The sequence below is a fragment of the Vanellus vanellus genome (genome assembly GCF_965231255.1).
Source record: "Vanellus vanellus genome assembly, chromosome: 18".
Classification (NCBI taxonomy): Eukaryota; Metazoa; Chordata; class Aves; order Charadriiformes; family Charadriidae; genus Vanellus; species Vanellus vanellus.
This window is the reverse complement of record NC_138923.1, coordinates 7860481-7871685: the sequence shown is the minus strand read 5'-3', so window position 1 is coordinate 7871685 and position 11205 is coordinate 7860481. Positions and strand designations below refer to the sequence as shown.

General features: G+C 40.3%; 1 protein-coding gene across 1 annotated transcript in view; it reads left to right on the top strand.

Moving 5' to 3' along the window:
* Window positions 1–654: 654 nt before the first annotated feature.
* RAPGEF1 (Rap guanine nucleotide exchange factor 1) overlaps window positions 655–11205 on the top strand; it is an 89866-nt gene continuing 79315 nt past the window's right edge. Inside the window, exon 1 of the mRNA XM_082492723.1 lies at window positions 655–1130. Within this exon, the coding sequence (XP_082348849.1) occupies window positions 1112–1130 (19 nt within the window). The 5' untranslated portion in view covers window positions 655–1111. The remainder of the gene's footprint in view (window positions 1131–11205) is intronic.

Here is an 11205-nt window from a genome sequence, read left to right as displayed (position 1 = left end):
CATATTGTCTCTCTGCGCTTCTGGAGTCGTGTCTGGTTCTCAGTTGTCACTTTAGATGGCTGAATGCCCCTGTTTTTCCGTGTAACGGGAGTAGTATGTTTAAGGATCCAATTAGTGTTTTGCAAATCAAGCAGTGAAGTTATTGAGTTTAATTATGTTGCATTTAATTAGCAGAGAAAAATCAATGCCGTTTTGTATTTTTTATTGTAAGGAATAGCTAGGCAGTTCCCTACTGGGGAACGTAGGGTAGCGGTCTCAGCCAGGTTGTGCGAAGTACAGCGTTCAGGCTTTCCAGGACAGCAGCCACCGATTTAGGAAAGATTCCCGTTTCAAAGGAGTAGAGTTGGTAGCAGTGCTTTCTGGATTTGATCATTCGGTCCTGGTTTGTTCTGGCTTCTGCACTGCACTGTATACGGATATTTTCTCCTGTGGTAGGGGTTCTGGAGTGGCCTCCAAGGATAAGCAGACGGGCTGCCTGGCAGCCGGCTTTTAAGTGCAGTATGTAGGCATGTTTCCAGCTCTTAGCACTAAGTTACCGTCTAACAAGTGTTCATCGCATCATGGGACAAATGTTATTCCCGAAATATCATAGGTTAATCTGATGCACGATCCCTTACATAGAATCGCAACACAACGCTTTGCTTTGGGATTCTGGCTATGTCTTTTCAGTGCTTACTGGTGCATCGCTGCAACTGTTTGTCTGGGGAGCGGGCAACTGAGTAAGGAAGGTGTTAGCAGCGTATATAGACCCCGAGGCAGCTCTAAAATAATTGCCACTTGTTTATGCTAGAGGTGAATTCGGCTTGGGATTTTAGTAACTGCTGATAGTGCTGTAGACAGTAATTAGAGATGTATAAATAAGTGATCACGTTTTGTTTATTCGCGTGCAGTAAATAACCCTGTGAGAATAGTAAATATAACTCCACACCAGCGAAGCAGCGTGAAGAGTTCAAACGCGGGAAGATGACTCTGTAGACACACACAAACGCAGTGCGGTTCCATAAACAATAGAACAGAAAGGCCAAAAATACCATACAAAAGTCATACGCTGCGCAACCTAGAGACCCGACCTTGCAACATACTGAACTCCCACTGAAGAACTCAAGACATCATGCAGGATCCATCCCCAGGTCAGTGCTGTAAATGTACAGTTTTGAAGATGCAATGGGTGAAGCCTTGATGCGGAGGCATTCTTTCTAGCGGGGTGTGCATCGTAGTGATGATTTGCTGAACAAGAGAAACTGTAAATCTGGGAAACTGTCCTCTTTCAACTGCTTGTACTTTGATTTCTTTAAGAACGGTATTTAAAAAAAAAAATCCAGTCCAAATATAAACTGGAGGAGAAGAGACGGGGAAGGGGAGGGAAGGAGGGCTGGAAGCCAGCTGTTTCAGTGCAGTACAGTCTTGATCGCCGTTTCTGAGTGTTTGAACTTCTGATTGACACAAACAGTTCAGTTAATAGTGTCACCGAATAAACACTGTCTGTAATACCACAGTAATTCTGGGATAATATTTGTCAAAATGTATACAGTAGCAGAACAAAGGATAGTCACGAAACAAATGCTATGAGGTCTAAGGTCTGTGTATTTGCGTACATTTGAATTTGTTTATTTCTTATGGGAACGGAAATACATGCAAAACCCATTATGTTGTAAATAAAATAGGCTGTTGCCTGATAACAAGCCATTTTGACAAACTTGGGATTTGGCTTGGGCTTTGGTTTGACTCTCATGTCTGTCTAGTCAGGCTGCTGGGAAAAAAAAAGTGCTACCTTATAGGGTTAGATCCCTAGAGATCTTACGTACATCGGCTCCCTGGGTCCTTAAATGAAACACCTTGTCAGCACTTAAATGAAAAACAATAATAAATGATTACAGATAACAGCTACCATCCTGTCCACCAAAAAGAGCGGACAAGGCTCCCTCTGGAGCCTCTCAGTACTGCTGTTTAATCAACAGAAGGGTCACCGTAGAGCAAATCAGAGCACTGCTTTGGAGTGAAGGGGAGCCATCTGGTAATGTAGAATAAGACGGTGTATTTTGTTTTCACTAGTATTAGACTCCCTGTTTTGTGAGGCTCCAGCCAGGAGACTTCCAAATTACTTTTTCAAAGCAGAACCCTTATTGACTTGAAGAGAAGCAATGGCATCAAATGCTGGTTTTTCTTTACTCTAGAACTGTGACTTCACTTTCAGAAAATATTTGCTTTCACCCTAGTTAGTTGTATAGTTTTGATCTGAAATCCAAAACAGGGATGCCAAGAAAGAGCGGAGAAGGTCGCAGATTCTGCTTGGGTTTCCTGTTACCATGGCAATACATGAATTCCTGTATTTATTTACCTGATGGATTATGTGCTCCAGGGAGTTGAACTATTCTGCATCATTCAGGGAGAATAAGGGAGCAGTCAGACACCATCAGGTCTAAAACAAAAGCTCTTCCATGAAGGAGGTCCATTCAAGAATGTCTTTTATTAAAACCAAAGAACATATGGGTGCCATACTTTGAAGGTTTATTCTACTTGATGTTTTCAATCTTAATCTTGTAATTTCTTGGCAGGGTTTTCTTATCCCTTGTAAGCTTGCTTTTTCAATAGCTGTCTGCTAAAGGTTGTTTGAGATAACCGTTTCAAGCGTTAGCTACCTGGAGTGCAGGCAGTTATCTCTGTTCTGCCCAGGACTCAACTGGATGTATTTATTCCCAACAGAATGAAAATGCTGTTGTCTTCACCTTTTACTCATAAGCGTTTGCCTGATAGCAAATTAATCTCTGAAGTCTCATCCTTTAGTATTGATGGTATAAACATCTAGGGGTAATCTCAGGAGAACTCTGTTCTTAAGGAAAATAGTAAAATAGGAAAAACAATTCAGGAGGCCAGATTATTCCCATCTTTATAGGAACTTGGTGTTTGTTCAGTCTTCCATGCCGATTTACACGATTTTGAATTGTGCATCTGTGAATGTTTTTGTAATAACGTGAAGCTTCCCAGGGGTCTTATTTTTGGGAGGGTATATTTTGAACTGTCATCATCTCTTGGTTCATTCTATGGCAATTATCCCACATCTTTTTTACACCTGTACAGTTTTCTGCAGTTCCTCTTTGTCTAAGGTGTGCTTAGGTGAGTTCCTAGGCAGAACTCCTTCTCAGTTCAGCTGTGCATTCTCCGCTGCACCATGTTCTTCAGTGTAAGTGAGGGCTTTCAAGTTGACCTGTGTAAGTGCAGCTCTACTGGTGGTTTTCAAATGAAGTAAAAATTTTCTGTGAAATGTCTTGTCCTGGAATCTGAAAATTAAACTCTTCTAAAGACTCGCTTCAGAACCCTAAAGACCCAGAACCCTAAAGCTCCAATTCTTCCTTACTTGGGCTTTTAGCACCTACTGTGTTTCCTATTATATGTGCTCAGATAGTGACATTGCATGTGTGTTTTGTTGTAACTTCCTTAAAAAGCATCAGCAATTCAGTCTGGTTTTGTGTAGAGGCAAAATACAGGTATAAGATGATGACTATTTAGTATTTCCTCCAAAATGGCACAAAGAGCAGAATTTTGCATTTTTTATAAGTCAGCATAGGCTTGACAGGTGTTCTGATGCATAGCTTCAAGACTGGAGTGTTCAGAAATGTAGCCTGCGGGATAACTGCTGCAAGATTGAGATGGTCACAGCAGTTGTAAGAAGGAAGTGGACAAGGAGTGGAGAAAAAAAGACAGCTGAAGTCTACTGGAATGTGAAGCAGCTGGGTTGTGCCTTAGTCAGTGAAAAAGCAGAAACTGGAAACAATCGCTAAATTTAATTTCAGTGCAAGCAATCGTTTTCCTTGAACCGCAATGACTAAATATATCTATTGGTGTGATTTTTATGTGGTGGTAACTCTTACTGGCTCTTGCTAACCTCCTGGCAAGCAGAAAGATGAATGGACGTTCACTGTCAGTCAAGTTCATAACACAAATGTCCCTCATCTAGTTCTGTTGCTTTGCTTGCAGAGAACGTTTCCTATTTGTAAGGGACCTGTAGGCCGTCAGCGTAGTTTTACTTGTTGCAATGATGTATTGCATGAGTGGAAGAAGCCTGGGTATTTGTTTCTAGGGAAGGGAGTCAATCTGTGACTGCTTTTTCAGATTTCCTTGGGGTTTTGTTCATCTTTCTGGAAATTTTGAATTGCGGTTGATACCTCAGCTGATAGTCTGATAACTCTGTGAGTGCAGATAGGCTCTGATGCAAAGGTGTGGGTCTTTCTAAAAATATATACGTTAATGCCTTATTTATTTGGAAGTTGAAAGCCTGTGGGTAGAATTGGAAAAATGAGCTTTGTTGTTGTCTTACAAATCCTTGGAAAGGAAAGTTTTCAGTTCAGAAGCTTACAGCATCCTAACTGCAAGTGGAGGAACATGAAGTGTTAACTTTCTAGACTTTATTTAAAAAAAACTAGGGAGATGTTACACCTTTCCCTGGCAGAGGCATTTGCTGGTTAATCAGATTTAATTCAAGCACTCAATCATTATGTGTTTTATAGGACTACATCTAAATAGTCCTCAGTTGGGCTACTGAGAGGTGGCAGCTGGAATTGTTTGTTACCATAGCATCAAATTTGGAAGATCCTAGTACCTCAGCAACAGTAAGATGACAGAGAGCATCTCCTGTCTTTGTGCCAGATAAAACTCCCAAAACTATGTAGTTTATTAAAAACAACAAATTACATGTCAGAGCTACAAGTAAGGTGATTTAATAGCTGCCTTCCTCTCCCCTGCTCCTCACCACACCCATCATTTTGCATAGTTTGGATACATGTAGAGGATAAAACTTGTTCCATTTTCCAAGGCAAACCATCCCAACACTTTTCTGCTGAAACTAGAGGTCTGGAGCTTTGGGGTGTTCTGCTGGTTTGCAAAGCTATTGACCTGTGTACTGTTGCTTAGCAGTGAAATGAATCCTTCCAGTCTGTATTGTTTGTGAGGAGATTTTGCATTATCTGGAGAAAAACCTGTGTGTGGAGAGGGATCCTTCAGCTTCTCAATTTGTGACGGAATAGGCTTTTCTCTCTGAAAACAATTGAAAATCTATTGTGCTGGAAGTGCTTGAATATTTGAGAAATTCTGCTTTGGCATTACACCTGTCTTTTTCTTTATTAATGTTAACAAACTATCAGTTTCGGCCATTGTCATGGAAGTAGTATGGAAGGAGCATTAAAATCACGTAGCTATTGCAAGAATATTAGCTTTGTTATTTGTCGGTTTCGTCTAAATAACCAAAGCTTGGCTTTCATGATTTACAGTGAAGAAATACTGTAGAACATAATGGGATGAGGGGATGGTAATAGAGAACAGTGTGTCGTTCTCAGTGCTTTAGTAGAGATTAGAGGAAGAGGGAGAGATTTGGAGAAAAACTAGATTTATTCACACCATTGCAAGTTTGAATGTGCAGCCACAGAACTCCAAGGTATATAAAAAGGTGGCCAGAGAAGGAAAAAGACATCACAAGTGGAGATGTTGGTGGAATGGTTGGAAAGACCAGAAAACGAGCGGGAGGATGCTCAAGCCCTGGATGTTAGAGGAGAAGGAAATGGTGGGCTAAGTTGCGTGCAAGTAGAGCCGATAGGAAAAGACAGACGGATGACAAAAAGGGAAAGCAGGCAAGGAGGAGGCTCCCGGCAGCTTTCACAGGATTCTGTTTCAAGGCAAAGAGACAGAAGATGAATTTCAGCAATCCGGAAAAGCTGCAGGAATCCTGCAGGTTTGGACGTGCTGCCAAAGGAATGTTCTGCCATTTTGCTATTCACGTTACTGCAGCCTGACAAATTTACAGCTACATTACCTGACCCGTAGCATCCACTCTTAAAAATACATTTCCGATCTCTTCTTATGGTGTGTGACATTGATGCTGATAGAGGAAACAATTTCATCTATGCGAGAGAGAAACGATGTCCCTACATACTATGTGAAGCAACCTGAGAAAGTTGATGGATCAGATTATTGTCTACTTTTATTTGCATTACATACTTCAGTTAAAGCTCTTTGGCTTTGAAACAGCCTCTTGATGTTAAATCTGTTTGCTGTTTTAGTTGCTACCATAGCTCACCTTCTCTGGAGATTGTAAGATGTTTTCATGTTGGGAGCAAGGAAGAAGTGAATAGAAACAAGTACAAGAAAAAGATGGTCTGTATCAGTGTGTTCACTTAGTGTTGTGGGAGATACAGTATCGAGGGTGTTTGGGAGACTCGGTTCTCCATTTTTTTTCTATTTTATTATAGTTAGGAAAGTAATCAAAAAGATTTGAGAATTTGCAAGAGCTGTGTGGAGATTCTAAGGCTTGGCTAGCATGTTGGTTTCACATTTCTATATTATTTTTTTTTTTCTTACCCTTTCATACCACTGAGAGGGTCGATTGACCATGGGTGGTGCCCGAAGAAGAGATTTCTTAATTATGGGGTTGAGGCTCTTTGAATTAAGCAAATGCATGATTTGCATTATCTTACTTTACCTGGGTGATGCTCTCTGCTGCTTTGTGTAGAGCTTTTCTGGTGTCATGAAAATACTGTGCATTTGTGATTCAAGTTAACATCTTGGTGTGACCATCAGTGCCTCTATGGAAATACCAATTAATTATTCTGCTGAGCGAGAAAGGTTAAAGCTTGCTTGCACTCTTGTGCTCTCATTCTTTCTCTCTGAAGGCTTCATGTGGGGATGCCCTTTGTTGAGTAGTTAACATATTCACTGAACCAGTCCCATTTATATTCTAAACAAGGTCTTTAATTTCATCCCTCACATGTACAAAAACCTTGGGTTTTGAAAGAAAATAGATAAGAATTTTCTTTTTAGGCTTCTGGAAAGAAAGGAAAAAAATAGTAGAAGTTAAAATCAAAGAATAGTTACCCATAGCTGGCAAAGTTGGAGTAAGCAGGTGCTGCAACTTCGTTGGTTGTTTAAACCTTGATAGAATTTTACTCAAGGGACTGAATATGTGGTTCTGTATCTGTTAAACCATAGTTTATAGGTAGCCTTTAATAATTAAAATGGGAGCAAAAGGAGTGAAGGAGTGTGTTCACAATGTACAGCATGGTTGTTTTATCCCCTACCTTTTGATAGTTTTATTGTGCTTCTCAGTCTACCAATCTGTCCTGTTCGTACTGCCCAAGAGGTGGTAAAATAGCCTCAGGAATTAATTCCATATTTGGAAAGTTTCCTTTACGAACCAAATGTCATGTAATAAAGGGCACCCAAGGAAATCAATATTTTAGTTCTGGTGGTATAGTACATTCCACCAGTTGTAGATAGCAGTGCCCTGTGAATCCATCCGATGGTGGGTTTCACTTAGCAGCACAATACTGTTTAAAACACAGTTTTCCTTGGGTGATATAGTATCCTTTCATTTTGTGCTCTAACTATATAACTTCAGTTTGTCAGTTTGAGTATGGGGAGATAAAGTGCGGATGGTTCCCATCCACTTTTTGCTTAACAATGCAACGTTGCATTTCATTATTGGGAGTGATGTGTGCTGCGACGTTCATATACGAAGAAATTAAATATCCCTGTTTTTTTTTCCATCTTATTTTTTTAAAGTGTATATTTGATTCTTTTCTAATTAGAAGAAGCTTTAAACTGAATTATATACACAAATAATAAGTTGAAGTAACTAGGGTGGTCTGCAACAGGTTTAGTTAGAGCTCATCTATGAATTTACAGGGACTTAGAGAAAATGTAGAGCACTGGTTTGTGCAGGAGGTGGTTTGTCTGTATAAATATCCTTGCAAAGGTCACATGAAATCATATATTAAGTCTGGTGCCAGGTTTTTGATGGAGCATGGTAGGAGTGGTGCAGGGATTGAGTTTACTCTTTTATTGCTTGGAATTGCTTCTCTAGGGCTACTATATGGGAGAAGTTTACTGTACCCAAAAAGACATCTGAAAGTCACATGACTTTTTTTTTTTTTTTTAAAAGTCTTGTATCTTTATGAGCAACCTAGGAGAACATAACAGACAAACTAAGGTGGGGAGTTTCTCTGTTTTCAGGTTAGTTTTTCTGTTTGCTCTGTGAATAGCTGTTTGCTCTTTGTCACTGGAAACAGTGGCACTTCTGTCTCCTGCTCTGTCAATCTGGTCGTCGTAGTTTACAGGAGAGACACTTCGGAAAGTTGTGGAACCACCCCCTTAAAATGTTCTAATGAGTATAAGAAATGGTATTTAAAGTACATTGTTTACAATGAGCTGGCTCTCTCAAATATGGCCAATTTTGCGACATTCAGGTGTACAGTATCACTTTAAAGAAGAAGCATTGAGTCTTGACGCATAATTTGGTGCATCTGCTCAGAGGTAAGCTCACTTCTTATGTCTGTGCCTCTCTTAATCTGTAGCATCTTTTCCTAAGGAAATAGTGATGATTCATCCACCTTCTGGTAGAACTCTTGGACCTATTGGCCAACCTTTGCAGAGGAATCAATATTAGAAATTTATTTAATTTTTTCCACATTTGCTGAAGAAGACTGACCAGAACAAAGAGACCACAAATAGTGCCTTCATTATGGCAAAAGGGAAGATGTAGCTGTCTCATGCTCTGTTCGGCCATCCGGTGCCAACTGGTACACATGTCATTTCAAAACCACTAACACACGTGGTGCTTCTTGTTCAGAGGGGTGCCAAGGGAGATGCGAGGAAGCTGGTTTCATGTGTTGGAAGAATAGACAGAGTTTCACTAGTTTTGCTTCTCATAGAAAAATACTTTTTTTTAAAAAAAAAAGGACTTGGATGATGTAGTTTGCTATTTGATAATTTAACTAAGGTTGTGATCTTATGCTTATTAAGTTGCATAGGCATTTTGTCAGTCTAAACTTGTCTCAGTTTATCTCGCACGGTAAAATTCGCAGCATGAGATAAATCTGACTGTATTTTGAAAAAATATGAGAAAATTGTTCAGGGAGCTACTCTAGTTCAAGCTCAGCTGGATTAATTGATGCAAACTTCATGTATAGGCAAGGTCTAAGAATGAACAGATAAATTCTTTATTGCCTAGAAACTTGTCTTCATTTCTCCACTAAACTCCTTGCACCAGCACACTTGTATTAGTAAAAAAAAAAATGATTATATCATTTAAGCTCTAAATTTATGAAGGTAAGATAAATTCATAAAAGGAATTTATGGTGATTTGAGAATATCGTTGCTCAGAATTAGTCAGTTTTGTGAAGCTGGCTCAAAATTGCACCTATACTGAAATACCTAAAATTTTGTGTAAACAAAATCTAAATTTTTTTTATTTATATATAATTTTTGTTCTAAAAATTTCTATTCCCTCAAGGATTCGAGCAGTTGTCAAAAGGATTTAATACTGGTTATATTGGTTTGGAAATGCCCATCTTTCAGCAGAGACTGTAGGAAAAGCCTGTGGTGACCATGACTGGCGTAGACCCTAACGCCTAGCATTTACCCAGCTAAGTTTGGGGGAGATGAATCCCAGCCCTGGGCAGATTTCTGTCCTGTTGGGAAGCTGTTCAAAGATATTTTAGATATTGCTTGATACTATAGTTATCTTCACCGCCACCCTTGCTTTAGCATGCCTGTTTCTTGCAGCACTAAAGCAAGCATGCTTTTGGCCACAGTGTTCACCCCTCAGACTGCCTGACCCTCCAGGGAGGAAAGCAGGATCAGGAGAAAGACCCGTTGCCTCTTAAAAATCCCATCTCACATACAAGTCACTGCTGAGAGAACTAACTGAAGACCCTTATGTACCACAGAGGGGATGCCTGCAAGAGCTCACTTAACATTAACCCAGCTGCTGGTGGCGGGGCTGTGAGCTGGCAGCATTTTAATCTGATTTGCTGTTAGTTCCCAAAGATGAAACAGACACTAGACCTTTTAAAGGTGAATTTCTTTGCTTTCCCTTGTGCTCCTCAGCCCGGGGAGATGCGAGGTATCGTGTTCCATCAGCTGATGGTTTGGCATCAGGCTGAAAGTTAAAAACACTGATAATTTTTTTTTTTTTTTCCTTTGCTGCTAGAACAAAGACTACTTGAATTGTGAACTGGTTGGTCTGGAACACAGAATGCCAAGGAAAAGCAAGATCCTTTGGAAAAAAGCAAATATGTGTGTCTTCTGGGGACAGCTCAGAGGAGTCAATCGAGAGCAGTAAATGGGTGGGTTGCTGTTAAAAGCCTAAGTATCCTGGTAAAAATGGCAGGGCAAATGAACCCCTAAAAACCATGCAAAGAGCGAATTTGGTTCTCGTTACTGTCTATGTATATTTCCAGGTAGTCTTTAAACAAAGATGGTTTTGCTCCTGTCTGTCTCGGGTGAAAGCACTTGTATAAATTCTTTAAATATGCATTGGCAGCTCTTACTCTTAGGTTTTATCCTGAATTACAGCCTTGTTCATTAGACCTCAAATCTGAGGTGTACATTTCACTGTAATACTTCTAGGGCTCCCTGGAGACATCAGGTATACCGCAAGCGATCCACTGGAGAACTCTGAGCTTCCATTTGGCTGGCAGCCTGGGGAGCGCCAGGGTCCAAGGGATCAAAACCATCGTTCGGACCAGACATCAGTGTAACCCGCGTCGTTGCCTGGGGTTGTTGGAACTGTTGCGGCTTTTTACTATGTGCGTAAGGAAAAAATGCTCACTTGGCAGTTGACCACAATTATCTGTGTTCAGGGCTACCACCCGAGTGTGTATTTTACGCTTTTTGTTCTGGCTGGAGTTGACGTGATAGAGAAAGAAAAACTAAGGAAACGCCTGAGGGATTATTTCTGGCAGCTGAACAGGTGAGTTTTTCTATTGGTCCTGAAAGACTGTAGCAACAAGGTCTGTAAGAGTGTGACAACAGAAATGATGTCGGAATGTTGTTGATCGCTTATGTCATTGTTTTGATACTTCTCAACTTCTGTAAGTACTTAGGGCTGGTAAAAATAATAGCATCTGAGGTTACAGCCATTGGTCCTCCAGTCTGTTGGAGCTCCACTGGCAATATTAAAAAAAATTCCCCATCAAGTGAAAGCATAATTGGTTCTGAAATCATTCCCAGTGTGCATGTGCTGTTCCCATGGCTGTTGGTTCAGGTCCTGATCAGAGTCAGACATCCAAAGTTGGTACCTCATGCAAAACGCCATTCTCGGCAACGTTACCAGTGCTGTGGCTTGTTCTATGGGGAGAGCTAACAGGCTAACAAGGGTTTATTGTTACTATTATTTTCGTTTGTTTTTATCATTTAATACTTCTTAGATGAGGTACT